Genomic DNA, 21,952 nt, shown 5'->3' on the forward strand with positions numbered 1-21,952 from the left:
TTTCGAGATATCTAGCAAATGCATCAACTGTCTCAACAAAACAATTAATACAAATAGGTACTTTGGGTATTTTATTCTAATTTTATTTGGCCGCAAAGTAGAAAACTCTTGTTCAAATTCGTGTCGCGCGACTTCTCAAGAGCAGAAAATACGCAACCACGGTTATGGTTAGACAGATATCGAACATATGGACACGATAGTTTGGCGCAAACGTTCGGTGGCAAATTACTTTCATAAGTTTGACGTCATCACGCCCTCGCGTTCATTCTGTTCCTTGACAATGATTTCTATTTTATCATCTTTCAGGAGAAGTTCGTTCTCTTTGGGGTCGCTCACATCCTTTGCTCCGTTTTCCGCCGCTCCCTTCTCCAATGCCTCGTCTATGGGATGAAAAAGCTCTTTCCCATCGTTTCTCTGTTGCAGACTCGGCGTGAGCATCATGATGGATGTAGAAGGTTCCTGTAACCGTTTGAAGTCCTCTCCTCCGCTTTCAGAACTTCCTCCGTATCGGGAGGAGGAGGAGATAGTGGGAGAACGAGGTTTGAGGACTTCCGGTGGTGCGTCATCGTGTCTGTTACTGCTGTTGTTTCGTGATCGAAGATGAACGCTCAAGGATCGAACGACCTGACGTGAATAAGTCTTCATGTTAACCATGGCCTCGGAGAGATACTGGCAAGTGAAAGCTCGTCGAAAATCGCTTCGGAATCGGTTTGAGACGAACGCGTACACCAGTGGGTTGACACAGGAGTTGGCGTAGGAGAGACAGTGGGCCGATACTTTCAACACGAACGTTTCCGAAGTGAAGGGAAAATTTCCGAAGTTGATCCAGAGGGTTATGAAATGATGGGGAAACCAATCTATGGCGAAAACCACAACCTGAAAATATCGGAGATTCTCAATTTTTTCAGGCAAATTCTACGAAATTTTCTTTAGTTCAACTGCAACAAAGTAATTTAAGAATGAATGCCTAGGATCGTGGGTTCAAATCTCACCGGGAGTCCCAGAACCAAATGAACACAAATATTGTGGCTATCGATCAAATTATTGTGAATACTTGCACTTTCGGGTAAAAAGTTTCTAAACCGAGCTTTGGAATTATGAACAACAACTATATTATACAGTTGTGTCTTGCTTTGCTTCTAGTGAAGAACTTTTAACTCGGGCAAAACTCATTTGTTTGTTTTCGGTAACGACCGTCTGCTCGCTGTCAGGATTTCCGACGACTAACCGAAAAGCAAAATAGCGAACGAGGAGGGTAATGGACATTTGTGGCGTCGGAAAATGAAAATGGAGCGCTCTTACAACAATGCGTTTGATTTCAAAATGTCTGTTGGTGAAACCTATATGTTTCAATGTAATGGTAGCTGTTGTAATAATACTATGAAGCATAATAAAACATCTTTCAAAGAGCTGTGTAACAGATTGAGTGAAAAAGGCTTTACTCAGCTAATATTCGTAGCTAATAATTTCAACTATCACTGTTGCGAGGGACTCACCACCATCACCACAATCCTCGTAACTCGTTTGCGCGAATTATCGGCTTTCTTGTTCCGCACGAGGGCGCTGTTATTGCGGGAGTTCTTGCACATGGCGTGGAGGACTCCAACGTAACAACTGAGGATGATGAGAAGAGGAAGAACGTATCCCAGGATGAAGATTGAGAGTTGATACCACTTGTCGAAGCTGCCCATATGCCAGTTGAGGACGCACAACTGCAACCCCTCGAATCCTCCGAACCCCTCCAGCTGTGGAGACAAAAGCGCGGGAAATTCAATGATTTTAAATCAAAAACGTGTAACAATGTAAAGGATTTGCAATAATATTTCGTGCAGCTCAGTTGGTAGAGTGTTGGGCCTGGTTAGCCCAGAGTCGTGAGTTCAAACCTCACCGGGAGCTTGATTGTTCAAATTTTGCTCCGACTTGTTGGGAAAAAGTGGCTGATCCAGCTTAGCTGCATTGCCTTGGCTGCCAAGCCTGTAAACCTAATGTTAAGGATTTGGTTCGAAAACTTGGGAGTTAATCACACGGAGAAGGAAAGGCAGAGAAAATATGCTAACCATCATAAGTAAACGTTTCGAACACTGCTGTGCTCATAACCAGTGTTACACATGCTATTTGTCTTGCAGGTTAGTCGTGCTCATTATTGAACAGGACACACGCTGACCCAAGAGTTTCGTAAGTCGCTTTACATTTCCTTGCCTATGTTGGGTCTAATTGCAACCTTATTGTTATTATTGAGGCACAATTATTGGCAGAAACTTCATAATTTAGGAAATACAGCTTTCTTTTGTTCAGGGTCGTGTTTATAACATTTTCGATATGTTTACTATGTGTAAACGCTCATAAGAACAATACATAAGAATAAATGTAGACTTGGTGTACGTGCGTTAAAAAAAATTTAGTAGCTTGAAATATTGAACGTAATTTCCAAAAATAGCCGACTTTAAGGTTGTCTGTCGCAGAACTGCCATCTAAAATATATGTTTTCTGTCAAACTGCACGAATTTTCCGATGCTGGCCAGCTTACGCGATCTGGGTGGTCTGATACTGAGCAAGTCGTATTGATTAACTGGATCCAAACAAAAACACAACAGGTCAAAGATGTTTTTTTGATGATCCCAACGATTAAAAACATCTGCACGGTGCGATGCATGGGGGCGTTTTACGATTTAAATTAATTGGAAAATGTGTTTATCAGTCTCGGGTGATGTTGCAGTGCAGAAAATATGTTTTGAAGAAAAAGCATTATTCCAGTCAGTTTGCAACCAAACCTATACATTTATCATCCGCAAGCACGGTGTACAAACAGATGTCAATCTCTCTTGGTCAAAAACCATTGGTTTGCGGGAGCAAGTGCATGTAGCACTCGTATGCAGTAAAATGTGTCATACATAACTGCGATAACGATTGCTTTTGCAGTTACGAGAAAGTAATCGGATTAATGACATAGGAGTTGCCCCGAAGTAGGGTAACTGTGTGTTATTCATATTGCAACTTCCGTTTTAGCACTGAAACACTGATGATCACGTTTTACCACTTCTTGCAACGATGCAGTTATCCTAAAACGGCTCTAGAGTACCGAGTGTCACAGAGTGTTTGTACATGATAAGAAACGTGTATATACAACGGTTAGCTCTTTAAAACACTGTATAAGTTGCAGCGCTGGGGGTTTAGGTGAAGTATCGTTTCACATAAATCAGATAGCGCCGAAACAACGCTGTTTTTAGAAACGTTATATCCGTGTCTACTAAGTCTGAGAATGAGTAGAACAACCCAACCTGTTTTATTAAATCTCGTGCCCAAAACCTTACCTGACTTTACAATAACTATGTTGCAAGACATTTACAGGCAATAGGATTATCAGAAGATCACCAGAAAATAGCCAATATTTCAATTGGCACATGTTTGTTACCGTGGTGCCGACAAAACTGTTTGGCAACTTGTCAAGATTGGATTTGACCAATAGCTTGGTTCAAGTACTCGTCAACACATTCATCATAACCCGATGTTTAAAGTGTAACGAACGCACGCGCAAAGTCCCTGCGGGGAATGAAGGTTGCAGGCAACGTAATCGCGGTAGGAAATTTGCTGACAAACAACCTCAGGTGATTAATCGCCTTTGCTATCACGTACCACCGCAAATACCACTTATCGGGAAGATTGTGACGCCCGAATCCGTCATGTTTGCTATCAGGTTGGATGGTTGATGTGCTAAAGGATCAATGACCAACTTAATCGCAGGCCAAGTATCTCTTGTTGTTAAGGATGATTACGTTTCAGGTCCGTAAGAGTCTATTTATCATAATTTTTTTACTGGATTTGAGGAAGTATTTGATGGTATTTAAGCCCTTCATCAGTCTACCCCACGCAGCAGTTTACCTGAACTCTGGTCAAAGCAGAAGGAATTCCAATTCCGATCGAAGCCACCCAGATGAAAATTAAACCCATGGTCGCGTTTTTCTTTGTCCGAAACTGTTTCGCGGATGTTGCATAGACAACAGCGAAGAACCTGCCACAAAAATGAAGCAGTTTAAAGTAAAGCGTCATAAATTCCGCGGAGAATTCATTCCCAGGTCTTGGGAAACTTATATTGATTTTCTTGAGGCGTCCGCGCTTTTTGACTTTCCAATGCTCGGAAGCCAACGCGTGAAATCAATTATCTCATGACCTAAAGGCCGACTTCAAGCTTTTCAAATTAGCTACAGTTTGCTGATGGAAATCATTACGTAAAAGGTTTACCTGCATTTTATTAACAAACTAAGTACAGAGCGTCACCAATGAATTCCGCGTAAACTAAAAGATCACCAACATAAACAAATACAGGAATGTTTGTAATGAAACGATATATTTGGTCCCAAATCCAAACAGTGAAATGTTGAATGAAAGCGGCATTGGCACAAACATTGCATTTTTCATATCTCGCTCTGACTTGTAGGGAAAAAATGACTTCAATGACCTGCAATGTCTTGGCAGTACTGCCAATAAACCCAGTGATCTAGATGCGATAGCTGACTGGGGCCTTCTCAGTGGTACGATACTATCTTGTCAAGCGACAACATGTTACACTTCAACATTACATTAACATCTATTATTTATCATGTAAATGTAGATTTACGTATTGCACGTTAGATGCAATAAAAAGTCAAATATGGACACGTAATTTTTGAAATAGTCAATTCCATTTACCACTGGATAGACCAAAATATGACGCAGTTTCCTGTATTTTCCGATAGTTCTAGAGATTCAAATCATTATTACTTCGTTTATCAGAAAATAGAACAAAATTAACAGCACAGACCATCTTTCAATTATTCTCCAATCAATTATGCACCAGGTGGTTTTCAAAGTTAATGCACTTTCTGTCGGATTGCCATTCGGGTTCAAAAGTCGATTAATTCGGCGATAAAAACACGACAGGGGAATGTTTTCCGCTCGTTACGTCATCGGATATCAGGCTTTGTTCCGAATGAAAGTCAACAAGTTGGGCGAGAAATTAATTAAGTTTCAACACCTGAATTCCACACAGCTTTGAACCCATGTAACGCGTAACAAGAACATTCATCATTGTACTGATGTTTAGCAAACGTGATCAAAGTCTGTGTAAGCTCCAAAGGTTACAAGTGTTAACCTGCGGATTTCAAAGACTTTATTGGAAACTGAGCAGCAGTCTCGCAAGCTTAACGTGGCACCTGGCTCACCTCGAGACATGATGGCAAACAAGGTAAAGCTGGGCGGACGGAATGTTGTAAACACAATCCTGGTACGTGAAGTTTGGTAAACGCGCTGAGGGTGTCTGATGCCACCGGCCGAGTGGAAGGCATTCTGCAAACTCTGTCTTTCACAGATATGCAAACACATGGCATTGGTGCAATATTTCATTTCTTGCATTGGGTTCGTATAAAAACTATAGGTGCGGGAGCCACTTACGTTGTATTTCTTTACAAATTTACGGAATCATGGTATGAACGAATTTCATTTTTATGATAACGCCAGTGAATTACGCAACGAGCTTCTTGCAATTTCGATCAATAAAGTCCACGCCAACAGCCTTAAATGGGTATCTGCCATCTTTGTCACCTGTGCAAACACAATGGTCTGAATTTCACAACTGAAAGTACGCAACATGGTGCAAAATATCTGCCGGAAATTTGAAACTGATGAAACGCATTGGAATATGTGATGTCAACTTCGAAAGGTCGATACGTGTTTTGAACAATAACGATTATTTGGTTTCAGATATGGAGAACTGATCAATACCTCGGTATTTTGTGAAATGAAAGAAGGACGCGGCGACCGTATTGATTTTGTCACCAATGATTTGGAAGCTTTTATTTGAGCTTCAACTGATTAATAAATGGTTAAGATTTATGGCGATATTTAAATATATGAGTGATCCCCAATTTGTGCTTCGAGGAACCCCAATGGGTACGTGGGGTGGTTTCTGGAAGTCCGTAAGTGCAAAAAAAATTAAATTTTCCTTTTTTTCTGTTTGTTTTGTCATAGTCGTTACCAAGTTCGTGAGAAAATGTCCGGGTTAATTAACATAGGGGGTCCACAGACTTGAGGTAATTTTTTGAAAGGGGTCCGTCATTACAAATGGGTTTGGGAAACAAAACAAATATTAAAAGGCCGCCAAATGATTTGTTTAAACAAATAATTTCATGAAGCACGGTTTAATAAAAACTGCAACCGATGAATTTTGAACTTTGACCCGCAAGGTTCTTGGAGGAAGTGTTTCAACATAACGCGTCGTCCTTAGAAGTTGACATGTTGTCATTTCGGACGACATAGACGAAGCAATATTGATCATTTTGATATGAAGATTTCAATATGTACGACATGACAAGGGAGAAGCGGAGCAACCGACGTCACTGATTATGGGACAATGCAATAAATGTTATTGTGCGAAAAACCACGCAATAAGAGACGAATTATCCACAATTTAGATTGTATTGTTTCGTCACAAGGACGTCGATAAACAGGCTCCAATGTCAATAAGTTAACTTGATGTTAATAATTTAGAGTTACCGCGCAATTAGAATTCTCTCCAGGACGAACACACGACATATGTTTCCCCAACATAGAAATAATAGAAAACACTTTCGGAAATTATGAAAGATGGCGAACCGAACGACACGTCAAACCACAAACTAATTACGGCGTTTTTTGGCAATCACTACATGTACCCCAAAGTGTTTAAAGTCGAAGGATTTTTTTGCATACAACGAACACAAGTGTGTGGTTATTGACTTTTCTCTGCCGACATTCTTCAAAATATTCCCCATTAAGGTTTATTTAATTATTCCACTGTTTGCTTTGCCAGCCTTATTCGCGTTGCCCGGAAGAGCCGACAAAACTCGTTTATCCAACAAAATAATCAGTATGCGAATAACGTTTTGGTTGTTTTTAAGTTAAGATTTATTGCCATATTTAAATGAACTAATGGTTCCTAACATGAGGGTTCGAGAAGTCCCAGAGGTTCGTGAAATGGTTTCTGGGGAGTTCGTGAGGGCAAAACTATTTGCACGCTTGTTCCTAAACTTTCCTACTTGCTACATCATGGCCGTTTAACCAATAGCTGATCAGTTGTTCAATGAAAGTTAGGACATCATTATTCGATGTCTTAACTATATTTTATTCGTAAAGTTCACAGGCTTTGCAGCCAAGGATCAGCCACTTTTCCCGACAAGTTATTCAAATCTAAACTCGAACTGGCACACGAGCCGTGTTCGCTGGAGCGTGGCGGCGACGAGTCTTGTTTACTGTCGGGTTCGAATGAGTGATTATTACAAAACAAACACCCGGATATGACCAATGTTGTCAGTTTGCGAATCACCGACCTCGCGACCGCGGAGATGGTTTCGGTACAAAATTGCTTGGGAGGAGATTTGGCATCGGTCGATGTTGGACAATACATTGCTTGCGTGGACAGAACCTACTTAGGTCTTGTTATTAAAACTTGACGTAGCAGGACAATGTTTAATTGTGGACAGACAGCAACTGGGTTTACATTAAGTTTCATGATATGGATTTTTCTGTTCATCCACCATATGTTTGTGCGACGCAATATCGCAAACCGACCGAGCGTAAAATTTTAATGACCACAGCCTTATTGTGACCCTCTGTAAGATTAAAGATTTCACCTTTGTCCATTTTTATTGTTCAAAACCTTTTTTCTCCACATCTACGTCAAAAGCTACAGAAGTCGTTCAAAATCAATGGATTTTCATTACTTTGTTTTCTATGCAAAGCTTTAAAGTTTAATTCACGTTTTTGAATGTGAAATATGACAACAAACAAACTCCCCAAATATTGAACTACGGAGAATTATTTGTTCGTCACGAATGTTTTGTTCGTCCAGTTACACCAAGTTCTTTAGATGTCCCGGGGTTAAGCAAAAACTGTTTAAAATCTAATCTAATTGTGGTAAAATATTCATGGAAAGCAAATACTGGAGACATATCGATTGGGTCACCGCAATTTTGCAAAACACGAATACGAACCACGATATCTTTCAATAAACTCTGAAGTAGCCAAACAATATGCTGACCAATAAGACACAATGTCTCGCCGCACGAAACGTTACTATAAGGATAAGTCGTTCACAAATTCCACACTTCATATGAACGCAACTTAAAGGGTGATTGTTAACGCTATGTCCCAGGAGTAGGCGAAAAACGTAAGAGCCGCCTGTTCAAAATCTAATCTCATAGTGGTAAAAAATTGTCACCTATTTATTAAAATGGTCAGGAGAAAATATGGCCATAAAAGTTGGAGCTGGTAAAGGTGGGAAAAAACTGCTTTAGATTAAATTAAACAAAAAGCTCACCTGTCGAAGGAAAGCGCCACCAAGGTGTAGATGCTGGCGAGCATGGCGACCTTCTGACAAACCTCACAGAAAACACACATGAAGGCCCCAAACGGCCACCCGTCCATGCTGTAGATTGTGGCTTGGAATGGAACACAGAACACCAGGAATAAGAGGTCAGCGATGGCGAGATTGAGAATGAATCGGTTGGTGTTGTTGAGTCCTTGAGGTTGGTAGCGATATATCTTCAACATTACCGTTATTACCAAGGAATTTCCGACGATTCCGACGCAAAAGATGATTCCAAAGAAGATTGGGACGAGGATGGCAGTGAGGATTTGCTCCTGTGAGAGTTTCGCCTCCTCGTACAAGTCTTTCAAACTCCCAGTAGTGCTTCCGTTTACATCCTGGATGATGGATGTGTTCGTTGTGAAGGAATAAACATCAGATAGAGGAAGTCCTGTGGTCACAGAGGGAGGAGCTGTGGGGCTCATGGTCTCTGTTCAAACTTTATTTGTTTTAAAGTGACAAATTATTCTTCAATCAACGACATCTGTAATATACACAATAATAATGGATTATTTTTCAGAAAAAAGCTGAACATCAAGGCATTTTGAATAAGATGACCGTGAAATATCAGAGTTAATGCGCATTTGCACTTCGATCTGGTGGCGATCTTAAGTGTTACTGATTCCCCCCTTATGGTTGCTTGAAGTTCACAAGCACGACAAGAAAGCTGTAGGACACAAAACGTGTTGAAAGATACCTAATGGTGACACTCTCTGCTTAGAGATAAACATGGGTTTTATCTCTAAACACGTACGTACTAACGACGATTTACCAAGTTTGGGACCTGCAAGTGTAGGCATAAGTTTGTTTGTTTAGCTGACCACGATGCCTGCAGGTACGTTGCAAATAATGGTTTACAAGATTCATTTTAGCTTCATTCCAAAATAGATTTCAACATGAAATTATTCAGGGTCTGGCAATAAAATAGTCAGCAACTAATTAAGTGGGCATATAATACCAACATAAATGCATTTCATATAAAAAAATAAAACCCCTCATCCACATTTATGCATCAGATACTTTAACAATATAGAGCAATGTTAGTGCAACAACTACTTAAACGTGTGTAACATTAGATCGAAAAGGTTCCTTTCAACTTACACTGTATAACCCGGATCTCTCCGGATAACCCGGATCCTGACAACAACTGAATCTTTCTTCATTCGCTCAACAGCAAAACTGTGAGCCTCGAACCACACGGGAAAAAGGTAGCGTTGTTTTGGAGGTCGCCTTCTTCTCTCCGCACCGACAACGTTGGAGGCAATTTCCATTTCTTACTCCGCATTCTTAATGGCAAATTGGACAAATTTACGTTGAATTTGCGCTTTCTGCGTTTACTAATTGCACGTTGAACAACTAAAATACCTCAACCGGAAACAGATGCCATGTTTGCCTGCAGAAAAACCTGCTTGCATCGGATATTCTCATTGGTTTTGGCTGGAAGCAACAGGTGCCACTGGTAATGGATTGCAAGCACATACGACATAAAACGTCATGCAAGACGTAAATACGTGTTTGTGCACCTTTTGTAATTGTTCAAAGAATTTAAAAAAAAACTGAAAAACAAGGTGCTTACAAAAAGCATCGATTTTGGGTGTTTCGATGACGTACATAAGGTCATGTGGGTCAGACTCCATATGTGCTAGCGGTGACGGTGCCGACAGTAAATCACGGTTTTACAACGTTGTCAAACATACTCAATATTTGCAAGCCCCGAACATCAATCAAACAGTTTCATGAATGTCTGATATCAGAAATACATATTTAATACCGGCCTTAACTTTTTATTTGCTCAAATACAATGTGTTTGAAATTACAATAATGGCTTGTTTTTGGTCGCAGTCTTGTACGTTTAAAACCAGTATTTTGTTACATATTCTAGTTCAAATATTGTCTGGTATTTACATCATGTGTTTGTGTATAAAGCTAATAAGCATCGATAGAACAGAGGCAACTTTACAAATGTTTTATGCCACAAAATACATTATTTGTCCTAAGTGAGCAAACTGGCATTTTTAACCTGGAAATGAGCTTTTGGTGAAAATCGTCACGGCGATTGCAGCAGAATGAATAAAGAATGTCTCGCAGAATCGTTTGTTCCTGCTTGAGGGTTTAATTCACTATCGGAAAGGTTTCTGGCCCACAATCTGTATATCAACACTCAGAGTTGATAGTAAAGAACTCTCGAGGTTGTTTGCACACTTGAAATATCGCACCTGACTTTGGCCGCTGCGCCCACCACGTCTACGTCAAGTATTTGCGAAACGTGATGAAGTTATTTGAAATTGCCGAACTGTGCTGGTATCGAAATGAAAGGACACCACGCACAGCTCGAAGTTTATTGAAAGAAATGCAACGACATGCGTAAAGTCCTGTTTTTTTAGAGAAGATCCTGTTAAAAGATTTTAAGTTTTTTATTGCGTGGTTTCTATTTCAAAATGTTAAACAGCCTTGTGCCTAAACGGTTTTATTCTTTTAAAACATGTTGTGCTTTTCACAAGCATCTTCAGTTCTAAAAAAAAATAAACAGATAGACCAAGTTGAACGGTAAAACTGTCGAACAATACAAGCTACTGGTGCTGACATCTTGTTTGTACACTTGATATAAAATTACGAAAATCATTGAAATAACGTAGAAGTAAATCTTGCTATCGTTTGACAAGGCAGGATTTCTAACGATCTTGCTTCGAAAAAAAGTGGCTGATCCAGCTTGGCTGCTATGCCAGTGAACATATGGATCTTGGCTGCAATACAACAGTGAGCGTAATGGCGTCTGGCGTTACGATGCCCTCGTGTATAATTTTCAATAATTCGTGACCCTTATAACACATTCTAGGCTACTGAATGTGAGGGGGTTGTTTCGTTTGTCAAGTAAATCTTAATATGAACAGTCAGTGCTTGGCGTGTACACGACAACAAAGTAATTGACAACAGAGTTTTGTTTAAATGTTGATAAAGACGGAAAATCACTGGTTCTGCTCTAATGTTCTGATTGGCCAACAGCCTTGTTGTTCATAGCAACGGCACGTTCCTTTCGTTGTTCAACTCGCAACCGCGGCAGGGGACAGAGAGAGAAAAATGCAAAACCATGTAGAACACGGCTTATCTTTACCACGCCTGTCCAACGTGCCTGAGGTCGTGTGGAAAACATTACACAGTTGTAAAAGGGTTTCGGTTGATCCCTTGGTGGTGAACTGGGAGGTGATGACGAATTTTAAGCAGGGTTGAAAACATGTTTTCATTGTATCTGCTTCAAATTCATCAGTTGAGATATCTGAGCTGAATTTACCAAAGCGTCTGTACCTAGGGTTTCAAAAAACAAATTTGAAGTGTTTCATGAACTACTACTATTTTGGTTTTAAGAAAACCTGTCGAATATGTTTCATAAATATTTGACTAACTAACGCATTAGAACATGTCGTAAAAAACGTTTAGGTTGACCCTCAGGTTCTATTTAACAACCGTTCAGGTTTCACGGATAAAAAAGTTTGGGAAACACTGTCCCACGAAAAAAATTCAAATTCAACAAAAATTGCGCTTTCAAACGCTCGATGTGTTTTAATCTGTTTCTAGAATTGATCACCACCAATGAGTGTAAAAGGGTGCGATTAATTATTCATAACAAAGAAGATCCAAGTGAGATATCGATATGGTGGGTATGAAACCGCATATTGTATTTACGTCCAAGGACGAAGAACATATACTAAATCCCAGCCAAAATATTGACCTCAGCATTGCCTTATGACGTACAAGGATGAATGTCACGACAAATATGAAGGTCATCTGGAATGTTGTGCGCTTTTGTACAGTTGTATGTTGACCACCATGTACCCCTTCTTGGCTTTCTTCTTGGTATATGGGTCGGGTGCCAATCAAGACCAACAATTTCTTTTTTTTATTTGACATCACTGGGATTTGAACCCAAGACGTCCTGGACACGAATCCCGATCAGGTTTTTTTCTTGGTATATAGGTCAGCCGCTTGATTAATGCTGCCAATCACCCACCCTTTTCATGAATATGTAAAGTGCGACATCTACAGATACCATCAGGCCATTATCTTTATTCGCTAGGTGTCGCTATGTATCTATATTGGCTACAAGTGGAAAACCTTATCGAGAGTCAAACAGGATAGCGCGGGTTCGAATCCTGGTGTGACCAAAAATGCCTTTTTGTAGCCTTAATTATTTTTCTTTTTTCAACATAATTAGTTGCAAAAAGTTTTTGTTTTAAAGGCATTCGGTTTAATCTTTTAAAACTTTGGACAAACAAACAACTTGGATCACGAAACGAGCGAAACAGAAGTATTTTTACATTTCACATGATATAGGTGGTGGAAGTAGGACAGAACGGTCCAGAACGCCGTTGCGGTAAGAATTCAACGACTGGTCCCACAAATAACTATGAGAAACCTAACTTTGGTAGATTTATTCACTTGTAAAAAAATCTAACCTAATTTTGAGACACAACGGTTTATTTTCTCGTTACAGTAAGAATTTGTTGTTGGAATATTGCCAAGGTTTAAACATTCAGCAGAAAGGTTTACGCAAACCATAAACCATAACTTTATTCTCCCGCAAATTAATTTCAACAATTAATAATCGTTTACTTTTGCGACTACACAGAGGGATTGTTTGTCACAGGCCATACAACAGCCGCAATTGGATGCAACCTACCACTTGTATCCATCTTATCATCACCGAGCACTTAAGATTCTATTGCGCAACCTCGTGCGGCAACAGAAGGTGACAAACATGATACCGAACACTTGGTTTTTCCATGACCGCCAGCGATTCGAGCACCGATCTCAAGAGATTGTGGAATTCGTGAATCACAATCTGATGACTTACGTATGTCCGGGCATTTCTTAATACGTTTTACATTGGAAATAGGAAAATGTGTAAGAAGCGGTTTTGTGCACTTTTCTACAAATCCATATTCTCTTATTGAACTTTTAACTTCAAACGAAATCACACTTAAAACTAAAGGTCGGTAACCTTTCCAACGCCGCATGCCGGATTTCAAATTATGTCAAAATGTCAAAAACTTCGCGTACCAATCTATATATGCGCACCTTTATCTTCCACCGAAAATATACGTATAATTCCAATTATTTTTTTGGGGCTTGGGTTTACCTTCATCAGTTTTTGCTAATGTCAAAGTTGACTAACCCTTAATTTATTCTGTGAGTTGCATACAGATGACAACTGTTTCGATCGCTGTGTTGGGATTTTAATACATTATTACTGTTTCGACATATTATTCCTGCCCCCTGCTTAGTAATGTGTCTGTTTTGAGTCGGTAATATGTCTGTTTTTTGGAACTTAAACCTCAATTACAATTTTAATCGGTGAAGTTATCGACGTCTGCAGATCATCAAAAACGCTTGGATTCCGGTTAAACGAGCGTTGTCTCATTTCCGCTGCCCACACCCACCAAGAAAGTTAGGCGCTTTTCGTTTGAAATTCAATCCATGATTTGGTCGTCTGATATAATTAATGATGTAATGGAGTCATTCTAATTGGACTGAATTGAAATAGTTTGTAGTTGTGTATTCGAATTGTACGTTTACCTTATGATCTTTCCTGTTTTTGCGTTTCCAAACATTCATATTATACTGAAAATGAAACAGAAACGTGTGAAAAAATGCGTAAATTTTGATTCTGGTGCAGTGATCTGCGTTTGTTTATAAAAATTATCTTAATTCAGATATTTTTAAGTACATATTCATATTGACAGCAATGCAAATACTGCCTTCTCTGTATAGCTGGTTACAAGGTGCAAACGATTGCTGCATTTTCAGGCGACTGTATAATTGCACCTAAACGATTAGTGATGAAAAAAGGAGACCAGTTATGACAAGTATGAAGTAATGTTCCGTTGATCTCGGCGGCGAAATAGGCCCCGGGCGTGGAAAATGTTCGAGATATCGTTATTTAATCGCGGCGCGACTGAAGATTTTTGCGTATTGTTCTGCTACATTCCGGCAAGATGTCGAAGCTCTGTTGGGTCGCTCTGTCTCTGTTGTGCCTTTGTTTCGTCACAATTTCTGCCCTACGTAAGTAAAGACGTTATGCTGTTTGAATGAAAATGCGCAAACAATTTAAAGTAAAACGTTGCAAGTATTTCGCACCTAAATTTTGATTTAATTATGTTTAATTTTAATTCTACTTCTTCACCGAATCCAGGCAACATTGGGTAAAAATCCCGATCAGGTTTTCTGCTTTTACTCAGTTTATATGAATCTGAGCGTGGTCCTGTTCATGGAGCTTGTTGTACGAATACTAAGAGTCAAAAATCTATTTTCTCCGCGCGTTGGTCACTTTCCCAGAAAACAATTTGATTATTTGGTACCGTGGGCATTTTTAACTGGTTAAGACTTTTTTTAGCGGCTATATTTGCAGGTAAATATTAACTGCATTTCTTTGTGTAATGCAGGTTATGTCTTTTGAAACCATGTGGACAATTTGAGTCAATTCATTTTGCTGCTTTTTTTTCACAGCGGCCGAACCCGCGGGCCCGTCGCCTGCTTGGTGTCGTGGCAACCAGAAATTCCACTTGTGCAAACCGTGCTGGTGGAATTGCCCTACACCGGACCTACTCACGGAAAAAACCAACTCCTACGCTTGCGGATGTAAACCTGGCTGTGCTTGCACACAGGGAACTTACTGGAATGGCAACCTCTGTGTTAAACTCAGCGGTTGCATCCCAAGTAAGAGAATGAGTGTTTGTCGTTTTGTCACATTATAGAAACAAAGCTTTGTTATGATTTATTAAAACCTGAGCCCAGTGGTTTGAGTATTCAAGGGAATCGCCTATCAATTTAAACCATTGTCTAGTTCAAACTATTGCGCGATCCCTTGAGCATTTCAAAACAAACCCAAGAAGCAAGTTACAGTCTTATGCGAATGAAAATAGTGTAGATACCATAACAACAACCCGCTTGGTTTAATTTCAGTTACTAAAAATTCGCACTCCTATAACTTTTACTTTTTGCACAATGAAATTTTCTCGTAACTTTGCTTATACAGGACTTCATTTACTATTTGAAAAAAAAACAGATTTGAAAAAAACACCAACGTTTCTTTGTCCGTTGTGGCATGTTTTTTTGTGATTGTGGAAGTGTTACCGACGTACCCAAACAGATGCATCAATGCGTTTGTAATCCAACCCTTTCTTACGTTGCAGAATGTCCGGCCAACCAGGTTTACTACCAATTCTGCTACCGACCGTGTCGACTGACTTGCGACCAAGCAAGTCAACCACAAGCTTGCCCGGCTGGGTGCAGACCGGCCGGATGCGAATGTCCTTCTACGCTTCCATACTGGAACGGAAACCTATGCGTATCACGTGACCAATGCAGTAAGTTACGCTTGTGCTGTGTATGACGTCATAGTAAGGCGTGGTTGGGAGTTGTGGGAGTTTTTGACTGGGGACGGTTTTAGAATTAGAAATTGAAGCCTTATGTACACGCAGGTAGAGCGTCTGGGATTAACGCATACTCGGTGCTATAAACTTACAATGAACTTTTAATAAGTAATCAGCACAAACGAAAAAGTACAAAAGGGCACAACAGCTCAATGTCTAGCTGTGTTTTAGCTATTGTGCCCTTTAGTATTTTTCCGTACGTTGGAAAATACAATCTTTTCAAACAAAAGGTGTATATTTGTTGTTTTTCACAGGAAGAGCGAATGTTAGTATTCATGTTACCTGGTGGTGAAAACCTATTTAGTCAGTTTTCAAACTTAAACTTGTACCACGCCTGTATGTAAATTAATTACTCAAGCACTTTTTTAAAATAAAACATGTCACAATTGCGCCACAATTTTCATTGGTCTAAATTTCTTGTAAACTTTTCTCTGGAAATAAGTTATATCTTTCATATACAATCAGTCTGCCTTTTCTTTTATTAGCTTTGGAGTAGATTGCACTGCCTCAAACCGCCCAATGCCCTATAGGTTGATCACCCCTGGGCTAAACAGAAGGAAATATCTCGACCAATGATGTAACAATGATCAGATACGTCACAATGCTTTCTTTAGGTTGTCCTGCGAACCAAGTTTTCTACAAAAGCTGCAGACCTTGTCCTTTGAAACATTGCGATCACATCCTGCAACCGGTGCTGTGTCGTGAAGCCTGCCGTCCCGGATGTAGTTGCCCGGCCAACACCTACTGGAATGACGCAAAATGCGTGTCACGTGACGAGTGCCACAGTAAGTGTGACGTAGTAAATCGGAGTGCAGAGTAATTTAGAAAAGAATGAAGGCTTAGGGTATAAATAGTTTAGAAAAATAATTTTACTTTCCTCGTGTATCCTTGGACAAAGTTAACAAAACTGATCGCTTTTTACATAAATGTTTCTTGGACTGACAAAATATCTAATAAGTTTTTTGATAGTGGGTGCATCTTTGTTGACTTAGAACATCTCGCCAGCTTAACAGCAAAACAAAATATTTAATATAAAAGGTTGTTCTTTGTAGTGCGTGCGTATAAATGACGCAAAAGTTAAAGATATAAACGTACGTGAACATACAACTGCCAGAGAAAATACATTTGAATTGAAATGATGAATCGTTTTCAGTGTGTTTGCATAAATGTCAAATAAATATTGATGTTAACGTATTTGTCCGACAATTTTTCCTTTACGTGAACAGACAACTGCAACAGGTACTTGAACGAGGTGTACCGCACTTGTGCGCAACCTTGCGATGCAACGTGTGACGAACCTTGGAAGCAGTGTCGCCGGCGGGAAGTTTGTACGAGGAGATGCGCCTGTCAGGAGGGCCACGTCAGAAACGCCCGAAACGTCTGTGTTTCACTTTCGAGTTGCCCGAGTAAGCGGAGTAAGTGGACGAGCATCCAAAGAATTTTGTGTACAAATGTTTCTTGGACTGACAACTCTATTATGTTCACATTTTATTGCAAAAAGTGTGCCTCAAGAAACAAAAATTCTACACCCCAATATGTAATGAGAATACAATGTAATTCTAAACTTTCATACAAATCGTATGATGACACGTATCCTTTGTAGATTGCCCACACAACGAAGTGTTCGAATGTACAAATCCGATCATGCCGGGCGTAAGGTTGCGATGTGCTTGTCCCATTGGATCGTTCTTGAACAAAGCCAGACGATGCGTTCAATGTCCACTACTCAGAGGTGAGTGAATCATGAATTAAATCAGAGGGTAAAAGTAGGAGCGAGACCTGAAAAATCAAGCTCCCTGTGAGGTTTGAACTCACGACCCTGGGCTTACCAGGGACAACGCTCTACCAACTGAGATACGGGAGCTCAGTGGTTTCACGGGGTATATTGTGGCCAAGGTATACTAGTGCGCAAGCGCACAACTTGTCAGGCAACCATCACATACCATAAGGTTATCGTGTCAGGCGCCCATCATGCAAAGGTGATTTCCCTAACGGTTACCCTCCATGCAGAGTGTCTATTTTCACACATTGTGTAAATACCGTACCATAGAACAAGGGGAAACAAATAACAACGTGGACAATCGAATATGTTTTTTTTTTCAGGTTGATGAACTGGAAAACCCATCAACAAGTTCACGACTGGATCTTCCCGATTTGACTTGATTGTGTTTTTTTTCTTATTCGGCAATACACATATTGGATGCAAAAAATGACTGCGGTATTACTGTTAGTTGGATAAACAGAACAAAAGTTATAGCATAAATCCTTCATAATTTATAAATTTTATTTCTTCCCGTCGTGCAATTACGCAATACTAATAAGTACATTGAAGTGACGAGGACCAATTGGCGCCCAAAATGTATAAAGCAGTTGCAACAATTTTGCAAACGAAATTTTAACGGGAAGTTTAAAGGCGATTTTGTCGTTTATTTCCCATTAGTTTGTCCATACGATGCAGCAATCTTTGTTTCGTCGACGCAAAATCGCGTTTGCAAACACGAACCCCGCATATTATGAAGCGAATCCGACCAAAGCCCGTATAGGAGCAGTCGTTCCAATTTGCGTGGCAACCGGCCGGCGTCGTGCGAATCTTCCGACAAATCCTCGGAGGTTTCTGATTTCACCGATATATTTCCTGGTCTGGATCGCGCCAGCAGCGATGGAAGCTTCACAACCAAATCTTCCGCTTTCAGTAAAGACTTTTTTGGTTTGGCGGCGACACTTTTTCTTTATTTTTATGGTTTAGTAAAAAGGACGATCATTCCAAACGAATAATTTCTTTTCGTGATGTTTTTTGACCACAACTGGATTCGAACCCAGAATATCCTAACCAGGAATCCCGATCAGGTTTTCCTCTTGTATGGGTCGGGCGCTTTACCGATGCCAACCCAACCCAAAACAAAATATAGATTTTTTTATGATCATGTTACGTGCACCATCTACATACAACACTGAGACGTTATGTTCATTCGCTAGATGTCGCTATGGACCTATTTTGGTTTCAAGTGGAAAACTTCACCGAGAGTCCACTACTGAACGTAGATTATAAAATTGCCTCCAAAGTCATAAATACGCGATTAAAATCGGTTTTGAACCAACTAATCTCTCCCAGTCAAAACGGTTTTATACCTGGTAGATATATTGGTACGAACATTCGCCTTTTGTTCGACGTAACCGATTTCGCAGATTTTCGTAATATCCCTGGTGCGATACTGTCCTTGGACATATACAAGGCATTTGATACCATAAGCTGGGACTTCATCTACGAGGTGCTCAAAATATTTGGGTTTGGCAATAAAATTTTATCCTGGATCAAATGCCTTCACAGGCAACCGACCGGTATTATAGTAAACAACAACCACTTGTCGCCGGAGTTCACAACTAAACGAGGTGTAAGACAAGGAGATCAACTTTCTCTTACCCTTTTTGTTTTATGCATAGAATGTCTTGCGAGCGCACTTAAAAAGGCCAGCTTTCAAGGCATTCCAATTAACCAACACGAATTTAAAATCTCAATGTTTGTAGATGATACGATCGTTTTTTTAAAGGGAGATGAGGACGACTTTCATAAGGTATTTAAAGTAATAGAGGAGTTTGGAGAATTGTCAGGGTGCAAATTAAACATGAATAAGTCCGTCGCCTTTTTCATAGGTTCAAAAAGAAAAGAACCTTTTCAAACCTATGGAAAATGAAGGTTTGTCATGGTCCGAGAATGCAATAAAATATCTTGGGGTAGAAATACCAATCAAAACCAATGATAACAATGTTATGGTAAACAGGAACTTTAATCCTACTCTTAAACAAATCCAAGTGGTATTAAATCTCGTGGGAAAGAGTTAAAAGAGAGACAATATGTTTGGATGTAGACGAAGGCGGCCTCGGCGTTATTGATGTTGAAAACTACCTCCTTGCACTAAACTTGAAATGGTTTAGAAAACTCCACGACGACAAGATTAATGAAACTTGGAAGGTGATAGAAAAGCCGTTTTGCAACGAAAATTGGTTGGAGGCAATTTTAAATGGAAATGCAAAAGTTGAGTCTTCACGGTTAAAGCGAATTTTACCCCTACGTACCGTACGAGCCACCGTAGGAGCTTGCAAAAACCTTTTTAAAACGCTAGGCTTACAACAGAACAACCGTCAATTATGGTACAATGCCAAAGTTAAATACCACGCAAAACCCGGGTTCATGAATGCATGTATTAAAGCGGGAATTTTATTTCAAATAGACATACTTAACACAAACGGAGAGTATCTTGCATATGATACGATTGCAAAAAAATACGGCTTAACACCCAATAATAAGGATTTCGTGGAATTTATCAAGCTTGTCTCGAAATTTCCCCCCGAGTGGGATAGAATAGAGTGTGTCCCATCGCACAATTCCAATGTCAAAACCTTAATTCAGACCTTGCATGCATTGAACAAAACAAAAGACATATACTCCCTTCTGAAAAATAAAGCCTCTAAACCAAAAGCACAAGACATCTGGGACAAAAGGTTAGGGGAAGATACCCCATGGCCTCCTGTTTATAAGCATGTCTACAAATCCACCATAGAAACCAAATTAAGAAGCTTCCAAATTAAATTAAATCTCAATGCCGTTACAATCAACAAACAACCACATTCTTTTGGGAAAGTAATTAGTAACATGTGCGTTTTCTGCAAGAAGCAAGTGGAAACTGTGTGTCATCTTTTTTGTTCATGCCCCATTGTAAATGTATACTGGGAGGATGTAATTTCATATTTAAGTGCTAGAATAAGACAAAATTTAATTTTAACAGATGCAGAAAAACTTTTTGGAATGCATTCTGATTTGGCAAGGAAACTTTTTTTAAATTGTGCGTTGTTATGTGCCAGATATGTGATTTACAGTAGCAAATACGCGGAAACGAACCCGACCTTAACGAAATTTGTGCTTTTTTTGAAGAATCTACGTAACTGTGATTTTAACCTAGCAAAAAAAGAAATACTTTATATTTGCATAAAATTAAATGGTCGCATACTGTCTAAAGTACTCAACGTAATTTGTCATGTTTTTTTTTTTTTTTGAATTTTCGCTCTGCTCCCTTTCGCTCTGCTTCTTATGTGCACTGCAACGCTTACAACACTGCAACACTTTTGCAGAAAGATTTGCGCAAACCATAAACCATAATTTAAAAAAATGAACCATAAATTTATATCAAATTAATTTCAACAATCACTAATCGTGTCCTCTTGCGACTACACAGAGGGATTGTTTGTAACTGGCCATACAACAGCCGCAATTGGATGCAACTTACCACTTGTATCCAGGTTCTTATCGCCAAGCACTTAAGATTCTATTGCGCAACCTCGTGCGGCAAGAGAAGGTGACAAACATGATATCGAACACTTGGTTTTTCCATGACCGCCGGAGATTCGAGCACCGATCTCAAGAGATTGTGGAATTCGTGAATCACAATCTGATGACTTACGTATGTCCGGGCATTTCTTTATACGTTTTACATTGGAAATAGGAAAATGTGTGAGAAGCGGTTTTGTGCACTTTTCTACAAATCCATTTTCTCTTATTAAACTCCTTACTTCAAACGAAATCACACTTAAAACTAAAGGTCGATAACCTTTCCAACGCCGCATGCCGGATTTCAAATTATGTCAAAATGTCAAAAACTTCGCGTACCAATCTATATATGGGCACCTTTATCTTCCACCGAAAATATACGTATAATTCCAATTATTTTTTTTGGGCTTGGGTTTACCTTCATCAGTTTTTGCTAATGTCAAAGTTGACTAACCCTTAATTTATTCTGTGAGTTGCATACAGATGACAACTGTTTCGATCGCTGTGTTGGGATTTTAATACATTATTACTGTTTCGACATATTATTCCTGCCCCCTGCTTAGTAATGTGTCTGTTTTGAGTGGGTAATATGTCTGTTTTGTAATATGTCTGTTTTTTGGAACTTAAACCTCAATTACAATTTTAATCGGTGAAGTTATCGACGTCTGCAGATCATCAAAAACGTTTGGATTCCGGTTAAACGAGCGTCGTCTCATTTCCGCTGCCCACACCCCCCAAGAAAGTTAGGCGCTTTTCGTTTGAAATTCAATCCATGATTTTGAAGTCTGAGGTAATTGATGATGTAATGGAGTCATTCTAATTGGA

The 21,952-nt window shown here is 39.6% G+C and overlaps 2 protein-coding genes across 2 annotated transcripts; one reads left to right on the forward strand and one right to left on the reverse strand.

The window, feature by feature from the left end:
• Positions 1-8,857, reverse strand: LOC145905704 (galanin receptor type 1-like). The gene is made up of 4 exons (XM_082992971.1): positions 8,330-8,857; positions 3,880-4,009; positions 1,497-1,745; positions 1-876 (listed from the first exon to the last, which is right to left on the reverse strand). Exons 1-4 carry the CDS (start codon positions 8,800-8,802, stop codon positions 232-234), a joined length of 1,497 nt encoding a protein of 498 aa, XP_082849097.1. The 5' UTR covers positions 8,803-8,857; the 3' UTR covers positions 1-231.
• A 5,505-nt stretch (positions 8,858-14,362) lies between these two features.
• On the forward strand, positions 14,363-18,008 carry LOC145906064 (otogelin-like). The gene is made up of 7 exons (XM_082993442.1): positions 14,363-14,434; positions 14,879-15,088; positions 15,565-15,738; positions 16,419-16,589; positions 17,031-17,219; positions 17,408-17,536; positions 17,908-18,008. The coding sequence occupies exons 1-7, from the start codon at positions 14,368-14,370 to the stop codon at positions 17,910-17,912; spliced, it is 945 nt and encodes a 314-aa protein (XP_082849568.1). The 5' UTR covers positions 14,363-14,367; the 3' UTR covers positions 17,913-18,008.
• Positions 18,009-21,952: the final 3,944 nt, after the last annotated feature.

The sequence above is a fragment of the Ascidia mentula genome, chromosome 6 (genome assembly GCF_947561715.1).
Source record: "Ascidia mentula chromosome 6, kaAscMent1.1, whole genome shotgun sequence".
Classification (NCBI taxonomy): Eukaryota; Metazoa; Chordata; class Ascidiacea; order Phlebobranchia; family Ascidiidae; genus Ascidia; species Ascidia mentula.